We start from the raw sequence: 13915 nt of genomic DNA, 5'->3' as shown, positions 1-13915 counted from the left end.
GGCGGAGCAGCCGGAGCGGAGCGGAGAGAAGCGGTGAGCGGCGTGGCTGTGATGCGCGTAGCGGTGGAGCTCTGCGGGCGCACTCGGATGGGATAAAAGAAACAATCAAGAAAAAACAAAAAAAACAAAACATAAATCTTTCGCTTTGACTGAATCATTCTGCAGACCCCCCCCCTCCCCTCCCAACTTGGAGCTGCGTGGACGCTCAGCAACTATTTTTTCCCCTTCTTTTTGGTATCCTCTTCATTCCCATCTTTTTTTTAATCATTATTATTGTTATCATTTATTACTTGGAAGCGCGACACGCTGGACGAGATGGAGAGCGAGAAGTACCTGCCGGAGCTTATGGCAGAGAAGGACACGCTGGATGCCTCTTTTCAGCACTCTATGCGGCTCCTAGATCAAGGTAATAATTCCCCTCAGAAAATATACATCTTTTTTTTTTTAAATAGCTATTTTCCTCACTAACTAAGCCACTCTTTTATCTCTGTGTGATTAAGTCATTTCCCACCGTGTCCAGGGTTTTAATTTTTTATTCTTTTTGCGCGCCGCATGACAACACCCGCCGCCTACTTCCACACACAACTACACGCTTTTTTGTGTGTGGCATTTTCATACTCAATCACGCTGAAAACAGCCTGCATCTTCCTCGCATCGCTTATTTCTAAAGCATGATGGGTACTTAAATAAGACAACAACATTTTGGCAAGTTGCATAGAAGACGCGTTTTGATGCGTAAAAACTTTTGGTTGCAGCTTTTGGTTTGTACTCACTATATTTTACAACATTTGCTTAAGTCGGTTGTGGCTTGCATGTAAAAGAAGGAACCGGTGAAAATGTGAATATTTGCACATTGCATCACCTTCAAAAACTACTTAAACCCACCTGACACCTCTCAGTTTACTCTGTGGTACAATGATGCTCCTACACTGAAATTATCTTTATTTCTCAATTCTCAGGAGTGGACATGAGTTAGGTGGATTTTAATTAAGCCATGGCTCCTCCGCTTTGAAGCAGTCACATTTTCCCCTTGATGCAAACACCTCCATCCTCGAACATGAGTGGTTACAGCTTCATTCTCCACTCTTCCAAGTGCCTCCTGGGGGCTTTTCCATCCAGACTCCGCCATAGTCTCTTTTCTTCTGCTTGTTGTTGTTAAAGTTAGTCTGTAAATAGTCTAGCTGCACTGTAAATAATATAATTTGATCCCCCAGATGTGGATTCCACAGCTGCTGCTGCTGCTAAAAGAAAAGAAAAGAAAAGAATCACTTTCTATAGTTTATTAACAGCAGTGAAATACTCTTCACACTAGTTTCACTCGTTTTCTCACTCATGTAAATTCCCAAATGTGTCATATAGTCAACATTATGTGTGACACAAAAGTTTTGAAAATGTGGATTTATAAAAGCTGGCAGTCCCTTAAAAAATTAACTTGCACAGCTAAATAATAATCATGTAGTTTATTTATAGGCGCCTTTGAACGCAATCAAGGTCAGCTCACCTTCAAAATGTACAGAAACAATAGGGGGGTGGTGTGGAGATTAAAGATCATAAACGTTGATATATGTGGAATTCAAGCATTATTTTTTGAGTTTAGAATTACTTAGAACTATTTATTTTCTTGTTATACAATTTAAGTACAATTTAAACCATATTACCAACTCCACTTCTTATTAAAACTGCCCAGTTCTCCTGGAAATTGGATGATATCTCCTCTATTTTGTATTTTTTGTGTTAATTTGTTCATGAAGCCAGTTGCACATGTAAATTTGGTTCCAAACTAAACCTCTGAGTAACATTAAAGAAAAGTATTGCATATTACTTCAGTACTTGTTCAACACTATATTACATTGCTGTCCCTGTACAGTTTGTTATCGGAGTTAAATGTGATTTTTAACTTAGAGTCTGCAGGTTTCAGTTTTTCCTGCTCAGGAAACTAAAGGAATATTAAAGACTAGCCACTGTGTAACTGTCGATGAGCAGAAACTCCAGTCTTGTGGTCTCGTTTAAGAAGCTGGACATGAACACCTGAGACAGTACAGACACAAAAGTAAAACGGCATGACGCGTTTTTAAGTAGACTGATTATGTTTCTCAGTTCATATGAGACGTTATGAAACCTGTGGAGAAACCAGGAACACGGTCAGTTATTGGAGAAAAGGAGTATATATTTGCTCACAAGAGGAAAGAGTTTCACTTCAAGTCTATATTGTTTATATGGCACCAAATACAAGTCATCTAAAGGTTCTTTCTGTGGTTGGAGTTAGAGGACGGAAAGAGAGAAGGGAGAAGGAATTCTTGTTATTATTTTCCCATCATTCTCACAAATATACCAAATGCCCCCATAAAGTTTACACGTTTGAAATGATGACCAAAGCCGTCTTCAATGTTAGAGATCCTTCAACATGTCAATTACATGGAGAGAAAAGAGACGAGGTGGAAACGATGCTGTTAGATTGAATAGGTTCAGTGTTTGGAGACTCTGCAGGACGGTAGCAAGTCGCTGAGACTGACTGCTGCTCATCCACATGAAGAACAGAAGGATTTGGCATCAGGGGCCGTGTGTGATCGCATATTAGACTCAATTAAACTCTGAGTAATGAACTCATCAGCTTTACAAGACATTTCATGAACAGGCTTCATGCAGAAATAGAAGGAAGCATTTATTTGTACTGAGTCCATAACACTTCATTTTGATAAAGTTTTGCAATGAAAACCTCTAAAAACTCTTTGCATTCATGTATTTTCTTACAAACAACTGTTGACCCTAATTTACCGAATTAAATTTTCCTTGTGTGTTTTTCTTTTTCCTTTTTCCCCTTAATTTTTGTGATTTTGACCTCTGCAACTCTGTCAGAGTTCAAATAATTGGCCTTTGAAATTATCTTAGTTCATTACATTTTATTTTAATATTTACATTTCTGTTATTTTGCTCGAATGTTCAGTATAGAAACCTCATTTATCTCAGTTCTGACAGTCTTACAATAATCTGCAGTATATTTGACATCCTGCTACTGCAGTATTGATATACTTGCGATATATTGTGTAGCCTGACCAGACATATGGCTCCAGGAACACCTTCAAATTTGTTATTCATACTTTTTTTATATTATATTTGTGATCAGGAGTTCTTCACATGTCCATGTGTACGTGTGTTTGGATGTTGACGACTGTTTTTCTACATTTGTATACATCAAAACTGTCTTTTTTTAATGATCAGAATATCTCTTAGGTCTAAAATGGAAGCATGTGTGATGGTGATTTCTCGATCTTTAAGATAAACATGTTTCACTGACTGCATCAGAAGTAGTATGCTGCACCGGGATGATGAAAAGCTGCATGTCTTTGATATGTATGATAACGCCACTCAATCTGTCAGTTAATCTGCACCCTGCTGACGATCGGTAGCCCTCAAACGCCTCCAGCTGTGCTTTACAGTGGTTGACTGGGAGGTGGAGATGGTGTGAAAACAGAAGGGAACTAATTTAGCTGCTATTTCAACCATTTTCAGTGAAAACGGAAAGCTTCCGTTGCGTTTGGGTGTCCGTTCACATGATCACGGTGCTGGGAGCCACTGAAAACATATTTGAAATGCTGCTACTGCACATTGCTGGTTCAAACACAAGCAAACATCAGCGCCGACTCTCAGCCTGGCATGCTGACTACGTCCTTATTAGGGTTTCTGACGTTTCCCTGTAAACGTTTTGAGAATGGTGGAGATGTGAAACTTTTCTGTAACAAAAATGCAAAAACGACACCTTTTCACCTGAAATGAAGCCTGAAATCACAACTTGCGGGCTGCAGTATGCTAATGCTGCATTACTTAGATATGTAGGCTTCTTTTACTTAATCTATCAGGTAATCTGCCGCCTGCTGACGATTGATGAATGGAAGTGGTGTGAGGACAGAAGCGTACTCTCGTAAAATTTGATAAAACCCTTGACACCCAACATCCTGATAATTATTTCCTTAAGCCAAGATTGAAAACGTCAAAACCATTGAGTTTAAAAACCCAAATCAATAGACCCGGAAGTCTAGAGTGTGCGCTAGTATTTTGAGAGGGGCTGGAGATGATCTAATCAGAATTTTGTGGTTTCACTTGTTCTGTTGTACATTTTGCTTGGAGATCTTTGGCACGAGCGAGTTTGGCACTCCAGCTACGTCCTCACATAACCTACTGACTACATGTGGCACATTCCTCACTGCAGCCGAGAGAATTGCAGTTTTTTCTCCCATCCTGCGTCGCATGGTCGGCCTTTTCATATACGTGAGATGAAGTGTTTCCAGACTCTCTACGTCGCGGTAATGGATGTAATGGCCCCGTGTGATACCGCTTCACGAGTTAATGTGTCGTCCGTTGAGGCGGTTCCTGGAGGACGAGGTGAATTCAATCCAGTCTGAGACAGACAATGCCACGTTTTACTCAGCATTTTATAGTATTAGTCAAATCTGGGTTACGTTTTCCTTCCTTCCCTGCCCCCACGCGTCGTTTTCTAACAACACACTTGCTCGCGAAGGAGACCTCTGAATACTTAATGCCGGCTGAGAGACACTTACCAGGCACTTCCCTGACAGAGTGTCTCCTTCCCACGTCTGCACGGTGCAGCTCCGGCAACAAGCCCCCAAATAGGGATAAAAATGATGGAATACTCAGAGAATGAGCCGGGACAGGTCTGGAAGAGTCTGCCGTTCCTGCTGTGTTGAGACACGAGCTCTGCATGTCGCACTTCCAAGTAAAAAGTTAGTTTGTGATATTTCTGGTGAGGGCAAAGATTGCACTTGGACGCCACCGTCATGGCAGAATTAATCCGTGACATTTTCCGAAGTAAGCAGAACTCTGCGTCGCGGGAAGAGAGAAAATTTTTTTTTGGCCAAAACAGTCTGCCGCGACTCCAAAACTGTAAATACTGTTATCTCTCTCTTACACAACAGATGGAACACGATGCAGCTTAATAGAGCACTTCTTCTGCCATCTTGCTGATGAGTTCTGGACTTGATTATGCAATTGGCAGGGGAGACAAGAGAAGGGATGCAGGGAACAGAGCTGGAGCGACTGGAGTTAACGGCGAATATGAGATTACTCCGGGGTCTGCAGAGACTTCCCATTCAGGAAAAATTAGAGGAGGATGTGGGAGGGGCTGCATTGTGTTGGAAGCTCGGGGACCGTCGCAGGCCGCTTTGATAAGTTTAGAGCATTCATAGAGTTCCCACAAGGACCAGATCCCCCCCCCCCCCCCCCCCCCCCCCCTAATACAAGCAGGATCAACAGTCTGCGTGGTGGAAGAAAATTCTCCGCAGCATACTAATGAGGGCCTTCCAGGTATAAAAACACCTTGTGCGGCATGATGCACATCTGTTATTTACATGGAAGCTCCGCGGGAAATTATCACCGTCTCCAGTGTGGATTTCACTATTTGGCGTCTGAAGGGCCTATTGAAGAAAAAAATAATAATCACAACTGTATTCCTCTTCAGTTTCTGAAGAAAATACAAGTACAAAGTGTCCATCATTCCACAGCACCTGAATGATTTTGTCAGATTTGTCAGCTTCAATGACACTTTTGGTCGTAATAGAAATTGGGGGGGGGGGGGGCCTTCAGGAGCCATGTTTTGTCAGGATTTCTTCCAGATTATTCATAAAACCTGTTTTTGCAGCAGGTAGCTATTATACCCAGCTAGTGCATAAAGCTAGCTAAGAACACCTTTCACACAGGCTCAGCTAATATACGCATATATTAGCATCAGCTTGCATCAGTTATTTGGATTTATTGGTAAAATAGGGTATTATAAACAAACATTTTCATGCAGTGACTATTCTATTAAAAAAAGCTTCTGAGCTTTTATCATGGCTGTTAACATTAGCTAACATTACAAATATGTTCAAAAGGTGTAGCTATTATGAAAACTGTTAAATTTCACATTTAATCAAAGCATCTTGTGAGCTATATTATTTGATGCTAGTGAATCCAAAAGTTGTATATATTTGCTAACTTTGTACGAAATAAGGTTGAGATGTTGAGCAATCCAAAGAAAACTCGCAACCAGATTAGTAGGAAACTGCAAAATTTAACAATTCTGAACAGTAGCTAGCAAGGTATTGTTAGCATCAGCTAGCACAAGTCACCACGTCGATAAATTCAGCTCTAAATTAATTTCACTTGTTATACGTGTTTGGGGCTGATTGAAAAACAAAATAAGTCACTATAGATTTAGAGTTAATAACATTTGTTTGATTTGAACTTTATTGCATCAGTGTGAGCTTTAGCTTCCATGGATTCACTCAATGTCAGCGGCAGCAGCAGCAGAGCAGCGCGGAGCTGGAAGAGCTGCAGGAGAACCAATGGAACTCTTACACCAGCCTCTGCTAAATTCCCAGAACTGATTAACAGCTGGAAGCTGTGATCATGTCACATTAAACCAACTCTCTATTTCTGCTCCCGACGCTAGCTGCCAAAGAATTGATGTTTCATCTGACCCGTCTCACGACTCGTTCCCCTCGGCGAACAAGGTCTTTTCTTTTTTTTTTTCTTCTTCTTTTGCAAAACCAGCGAACCCTCCAGACACAAACCGTGACGCCAAAGAAGCGGCGTCCGAGAAATAATGTGCAGACTAATGGTGGGTAAAGGTTTGCTGACGTTGTGAAATGCAGGAGTCTTAAGCAGCATCTGCTTAGCAGGCGGAGGCTGCAGCAGCAGCAGCAGCAGCAGCAGCAGCAGCAGCAGCAGCAGCAGCAGCAGCAGCAGCAGCAGCAGCAGCAGCAGTAGAAGTAGCAGCAGCAATAGCAGTAGACGTATTGAAGTTTATTTTAATGACCTGAACATTTAAGGATGTTCAGATAGACTCATGGAGATCTGCGAAACCCTCTTGACCTTTAGAGCATAACGTGTTTTTATGTCATAGAAATAGGTGAATCTGCATTTAATTGAGTTTAAGCATCATTCACGATTAAAGTGGAAGCAGTGGGAGAAAAAATGGTGGTGCGTCACACAAAAGACGAAGATTACTCCATCAAAAAGAAATAAGCCTGCACAAGAAAGTTAACATATAATATGGCTTGATTGAAAAAATAAATTGAGCCGAACGCATTTTTATATGGTGAAAAATTTGCAAATAAAACTTGAAGCTGTGCAAGTGACACCAGGCCACCAAATATCACGAGATGGCCAAAGGTTACTATGGTAAAAATTTGGTTCCCCCAAGAAAAGTGATGTGAATCACTGAGTGTTGCTGCATGATGTTTGTTACACCGACACCCACTGAGGGGCCTTCAGCATGGATGAAGAGTCAACTTTATCGTCAATTCATCAACATGTTTAGGACATACAATCATTTAAAACTGCATTTTCTCATTGTTTCAAAAACGATCATAGAGGATGTAAGTTGTGAAATATATATGTTAATGGTTTGCAAAGTAATAAATTTACTTTTTTTCTATGAGAATGTAAATTACAAGCAAAAATAAACTGATCATCTCAAAGAAAAACTTCGTGGCTTAGCGGGAATAGGCGAGTACGTCATGTGGTCATAATGTAATGGCTGATTCTCTCCTCATCCCGGGTCATCCTTGCACCTCTGCGTCGTATCGTGCTTCTCTCCATTTGTTTTTCAGACTCGAACTGTCGGACCGTGTGACAGAAAGCTAAGAGACCCGATTACAAACAGTCAAACGATCTGTTTGATACCTGCTAGTATTACGCCGCAAACTCGACAGCCGTCATGATTCTGGGTAATTAAAGTAGGGAGTGCATCTGGTCTTTGAGGATTTGGTGGAGGAGGTAAACCATGCGGATTGTCTTTTTGTTCGGGGATGCAGAGCAACCGGCTGCTCGCTCTCAATGTTTCAGGACCCGTGGCCCAGTTTGGACGTCGTGACCTGAGCTGTGCACATAAAGCTCCCATCTACTGCTTGTTTTAATTGGATGTTCCCCAGCAGGAAGCCCGGCACCGTGTTTGCATTTTATTACCAGCTCAGGCTTGCAGAGACACAAGAAAGAAGCCATAGAAAAGAAGGTTCTTGATAAGTGAGAGGAAAATGAATTCAGACGTGAAGCTTGGCTGTAAAGTCGCGGTTGTTCGATGCACAGAACCAAAAAAAGCTCTGGCGCGGGATCAGAGGCGGAGATATCGGTTTGTTGGGGAAACAGAGCCGGGTAGCGATAATGATCTGCGGCTGGCTCGACACCGCCGAGGTGGAGCGCTGCAGCTCGGGGTGCAGAGCGCCGGCCGTCCTCATGCACTGAACTCACCAGTCAACTGCAAGACGGCTCTCCGGAGAGCCACTTTGTATTCGGCACCACCGAGGTGCTTTTTCTTCTTCTTCTCTTTTCATTGCTGCTGCCCCTACAAGAATCCACGGAGGTGAAATGCAGGCCGCGACATACACGGGGCCGGGAGACCCCAACCCGGATCGCGACGGCTGTCGCTCTGTGACTCTGGCAGATGCGATCGCTCTCGTCGCAGCCGCGGCGAGGCGCTGGTGATCCTGACATTGCACCACCTGAGAGTCTTCACTGCAGCTAAAATGACAACGCGGGATTATTAACGCAAGTCATTCGTGTGCTAAGTTGGATATAAACAGAGGAGACGTGAGGAGATGGCCTTGAGTCGTGAGGTTCGCATCACTTCCAACCTCGACAACGGGAAATCGGCCAAAGAAGTGAAACAGAAGGCAGAAATACAATAAACAATTAAAAGCTCCAACATACTTAATGCATCAGTCTATATGTGAACATGTACGGTTCTCTAAATGGCACAGTGTGAAAAGTCGTGACCAATGAACCCCGAAGATGAGTATCGGCTGGCTTTGCTGGTCTCTTTCATCAAATTATTACAATTGTTAATTTGTTATGTGCGACATAAATACTGCAAAAGCTGCTACATCCTGGTTCCCCGCACTCCTGCTGTACAAATTCAAAATGACAGCATTGAATAAAAAAAAAGATTTGTGTAATTAATTGCAATTTATTTACAGAAATTGTACTCCAACCAAATTTAAAGTGCCGTTATTTGGAAGAACAAACCTCAAGGCACAAACATCATCACTCTAAGTGTTTGAATTAATCTTGAATTAACAAACGATGGACAAAATTAGCTAGTTTTGCAGGTATATTATTTCTAAAATGAGTAACAACAGGTGAACTAGCTACAGATTTTTATAATGAAAACTTTCGCAGAAATTCACATTTTATGATTCGGAATAAAATTAATTCTTTCCGAGGCTAAATCACATTTACAAACGTGAGGGTTTGACTCAGTATTGCACGTTGGTAGTCTGCTGTAGCAACCAAGAACATTTTAAATTTTTGTCATTTTAATTGTAAATAAACACAATAATTTTGTAAAATGGTTAAAAATTTTTGCTATCGATTGTTTTGATTATTTGATAAACAAACTGCACAAACTGAAAAAAAACATTAAAAACTTTTTTCTCAAGAAATAAAATCCCAATAAGGTATAAATAAATCACTGGCTGCAGTTACTACATTCTGCTACTTTAATGATATAATAACTTAATAATTAGCTATTGCAATGTTGGCGATATGTTATTATCTTTACTACATGTAAAATGATCCAAAACATTCCATTATTGGTTGCTGCTCCCACGTTTTTCAACAGCCTGTAATTCTATGTATTAAACTGAGACTTAATGCAGCTAAATATGCATTGAATTATGGATCAATGTTCCATGTTTGCCACATTTGGAGAAGAGCTGCATTCAAATAACTGCTGTGTCAATGTTTGATTTGTTAAAAGCATTTAATTCAGTGTCAAGAGAGTCATTTGGGAGTTTTGTAATAAAATGTCAACAACAGATTTGCAGAACTAAAGAAAATCTGAATTGTTTGATTATTTCCAAATTGTTGTAAGATATGTGTAAAAATCCAGCTTTTTTTGATGGTTCCAAGACTCTAAAGTCTCTAAAACCTGAGGAATTTTTCTCTAACGTTTAAATGTAGGCTACAGAATCGCTAAAAAGCTGTCAGAGCAGACCGCTTTTCTCCAGGTTCATCGTTCATATTCTGGCATTTGATGAGGGACGTTGATAAACTGAAGCATACACACATTTGACGGTAAATTTCATGTGTGGAAGCAGCACGTTTAACGAAACACCTGTGAAATCACACGTCGCTAGAAAATGTTCATTAAAAAGTTAATAACAAACAATCCTTCAGATCATTTGAGCCAGTTAGCAACTCTAGAAATATATTTCAACAGCAAAAACAAAAACACAAAAATCCCGGTGTTTTCCACACACTCGACTCAGTGGGCGGGGCTCTCGGGCAGCACGTCTCCGTCTGATTGGACATCGACCTGAAGCGCTTGAACTGTGACCTTTCCAAAAAACGTTAGAAACAACCAATTCAGATGATGTTCCGACCCAGAATCCATCAGTTTTTGTGTGTTCAGAACCGTTTGTTGTGCTCCAGAGACTCCACCTCGACAGTCCGGCTCCACGCTTGCGTTGCCACGTCCAGTCTGTCCACCAGCAGCTCGCCTCGGGGCCCGGCTTGTTGATGTAATGTCGAGACTGTCAAATTCCCCATGTCGAACACGCCGCTCCGCTGTAAATGCCGCATTCATATTTCAAATGCCACCACAGACACGCAGGTTTCCTGCGCCTCCACCTGCTCGTCCACCTGCTGAAGCCTGCCTTGAGCTGTCCGCGCAGCGCAGACTCAATTAAAGCGTGCAGCAGCCAGGCTGCCTCCAATAATGCAGACCGGGCTTGTTTAGGCAGGAGGACGAGGAGCTCCATGGGTCAGGCCATCATTGAGTTCTCTGAACCTGGTGGAGTTTGAACATCTTTGAAAGAAATTGGTTCACTTATGAGTGTTTGCTCATCGACAGCGATTTGAGCGGGGTTGTCAAATATATGGCCCGTGGCCCTAAGCCGGAACATGACAGTCGACCAAACCTCCAAGCAAATGGTGGGAATTTCAAAGAATACATAGATTTTCCTTTTTTTTTTAACCAATTTCTTAAGATAGCCACCATAAAACCACCATAAAAGATCGCCACCTCAATGCCATGCTGTCACTGCAGCAGCAGCTCTAATATAAGTTTTTTGTGTGTTTTTTTTAGACATTTAACTATACTTTGCATCAAAAGGTTTCATTAAAATTGGATTCATGTGGAAATTGTCATCATTTTCAATTCTTAATTGTTTGGTCTTTGCATGAATGAAGACATTTCTATCAGGTTTAAATTTAAAGATTATTGTGGCACTATTTTACCAGTCCTGCTGTGTGCGGGCGACGCAACTAAAATGTGTTTGACACCTCTGGAATAAACAGCGGATCTTTATGTCATCCTGTGGCTTACAATGTTCGGGCCAGGTTACACAATTAATGACGATTTAAATGGAATGTTACAACTTTTTCTCTAAGACTCATCCATCTACCCCAACCTTCACTAAAAACACCGACTGAGCTCCTTTCCCCGACTCAATAAAACGACTTTTTCCTCCAACGAATATAATTACCTCTACAGAGTACAGCCTAATTCCACGTGCATTATTATGGATGCTTTGACATCCTGCTGCACAATATGTTACACATTTATTATAAACTGTACCGTGATGAATTCTTTACTTGCTCAGCAAATTGAACACGACAGGATTTGATGTATGAAAGAGAAATGCAATTAATCACGATTAATTCACTAGATTAATGAATGACAGTCAGTCGTGTATATTTTATGCCTGGCAGCCACAGGAGAGAGTCAGAAACACCAAAATAAAGGAAAATACAGTAAAACAAACAGGCTTAAAATTGTCCGATTTTTAGAAAACTGCAGTTAAGTTAAATTAGAGGCAAGAGAAAGACGAACAAAGACAAAGCTTCATCTCACCTCGTCATAAATATCCTTATCACAATGCTTAATGACCGTGTTGATAGTACATCTCAATTCATTGTGAATTTATCATGATTGCAACATCAACAATTATCTTCGCACGCTCTGTGCTCTGGAAATTCAAACGGGACTCACCGGACTTTAAATATTAAAGTGCAATTAATCAGAAAAAATTAACAAAGAATATACAAATAACTCATGAGCCCAAGTTATTTCAAACCGGGTGGCCACAAGTAAGAAGTAAAAAATATATACCAAAAAAAATCCTCAGAAACGACAAAGTCAGATTAACAAGCCAGTGACAAGTGTTAGGAAATGGGCACAAGAGCAAAGTTCTGTCTCATCAAAGACATTAACAATATCTGCTCAAATGTTTCAAGTAATTGCAAATAATATTGCAATTTTCAACATCATTGCAGGTTCACCTAATATCACAGTCATACTTTGACACTAATTCTGTTGCACAACTTTCTACCAATCAAAAAAACAAAACAAAACATAAAAAAACTAAAGTTGACCAAATTAGATTTCGATAACTACTTTTTAATATATCACTTCTTTCTAGGGATGCATCGACACTGCTTCTTTAACGGACGTGCACAGATACGAGTTCTGACCTCCAGCTCGTCCCTGATGCCGAGCCCTGATTTGAGTACTTATGAAATACCAATAAGCCACGGCGCAGTAAAATGAGCAACATCAGATTAACTCCAACTTTCTCTGGTCATTCGGTTGTTGGTGTTGTCGAACTCGATAGAAGATAATCTTCCTTCCGTTTAGCTTTACTTGTTCTCATTAATATTAAAAAAAATCTCTAAGCCGCCGTCACTCGTCCTCTCGTCGACCTGCTGCTGATGGACGACGCAGTCCTCAGCGGGTTGTGTCGGGGCTCTTTTAGGAGTATTAATACTCGGTGCAATATTGGCTCCGATACCTGATACTGGCATCGGAGCATCCCTCCTTGTCTCTATGTGACCAGAGCGAGCAGAGGGGATCCAGAGAACAACGTCCTGCGTCTCTTATGGGGATCCATTAATCATCGCAGGGCGACGGTGTGTTCAAGTCGGGACGTAGACAGGCCAGGATTACACTGGATTAGCTGGAGGAGCGTTGGAAACTCCCAGACTGTATCAATGTGTTTGCCCGAGGCCGGGACACAAAGGGGAGGCGGAGGGCCGTGAAAGAAAAGAGAGAAAGAAGGGGAGTGTTGGAGTGAGGATGGCTAAGCTGCACTTTCCCCCCGGGGAAAGGTTATTTGTAAAAGGGGATTGTACCAAAGTCACTTACAAAAGGGAAAATGCAATCTGAGGGGAAGGGGAGGATGGGTTGGTGGTGGTGGTGGTGGTGGGGGGGGGTGGGGGGAGGGGGAACTGAAGGAGGGAGAAGCAACAAAAAAAAAAGTATGGGCAGAATGGAATGGCAGTTGAAATAGGAGGAGAAATGAAGTGGTTATTGGGAGTGCTGCTGCTGCTGCACATGTGTTAATGATACATTTTATAAAAAAGGAGAAAAAGAGAAAACTTTACATCCAGACTTCTGTGAGGTGAGAAGGGGTGAGAGGGGGTGAGAGCGGGTGAGAGCGGGTGAGAGGGGGTGAGAGGGGGTGAGAGGGGGGCGGCGGCGGCGGCATCACATCTGTGTCTTAACCTTTTGTCTGCGATGATGCGCTTGAAAAATAGCGTGTGATTTCCCACTTCTTCGAAGGATGGATGTGGTGTAAATTCATTCCCGATTCATCTCCAACACAGTGGAAGCTTTCCATTCACGTACCCCCCCCCCCCCCCCCCCCCCCTTTTCTTTTATGATAGATTCCTCCTTTTTTATATACCTTAAACTGCACCGTTACAGTTGCCGTTAGCTTCGGAAGTCTATCTTTTTCTTTCTTTCTCGATGGGGTCCCTGTTTGCTTATTTTTTTTTTTTTTTTTTTTTACCCTTCCTTGACTCCCCCTCCCTCCCACCATCCTCTCTTCTTTATTTATATCGTTTTGTGTGCTTGGCGCCTCTATAGAGAGGATTGCACTGGATTAGCTTCTCCGCCTTCCCGACTGATCCGATCCATTTT

The 13915-nt window shown here is 41.8% G+C and overlaps 1 protein-coding gene across 1 annotated transcript in view; it reads left to right on the top strand.

Moving 5' to 3' along the window:
* Positions 1–315: 315 nt before the first annotated feature.
* The window catches only part of khdrbs3 (KH domain containing, RNA binding, signal transduction associated 3), a gene marked incomplete at both ends in the record, with an annotated part of 142409 nt that continues 128809 nt past the window's right edge, over positions 316–13915 (top strand). The window contains one exon of the mRNA XM_080516208.1: positions 316–406. Coding sequence (XP_080372334.1) covers positions 316–406 — 91 coding nt within the window. The remainder of the gene's footprint in view (positions 407–13915) is intronic.

This window comes from Blennius ocellaris (assembly GCF_963422515.1).
Source record: "Blennius ocellaris genome assembly, chromosome: 20".
Taxonomy (NCBI): Eukaryota; Metazoa; Chordata; class Actinopteri; order Blenniiformes; family Blenniidae; genus Blennius; species Blennius ocellaris.
This window is presented reverse-complemented; position numbering and strand designations above follow the sequence as displayed.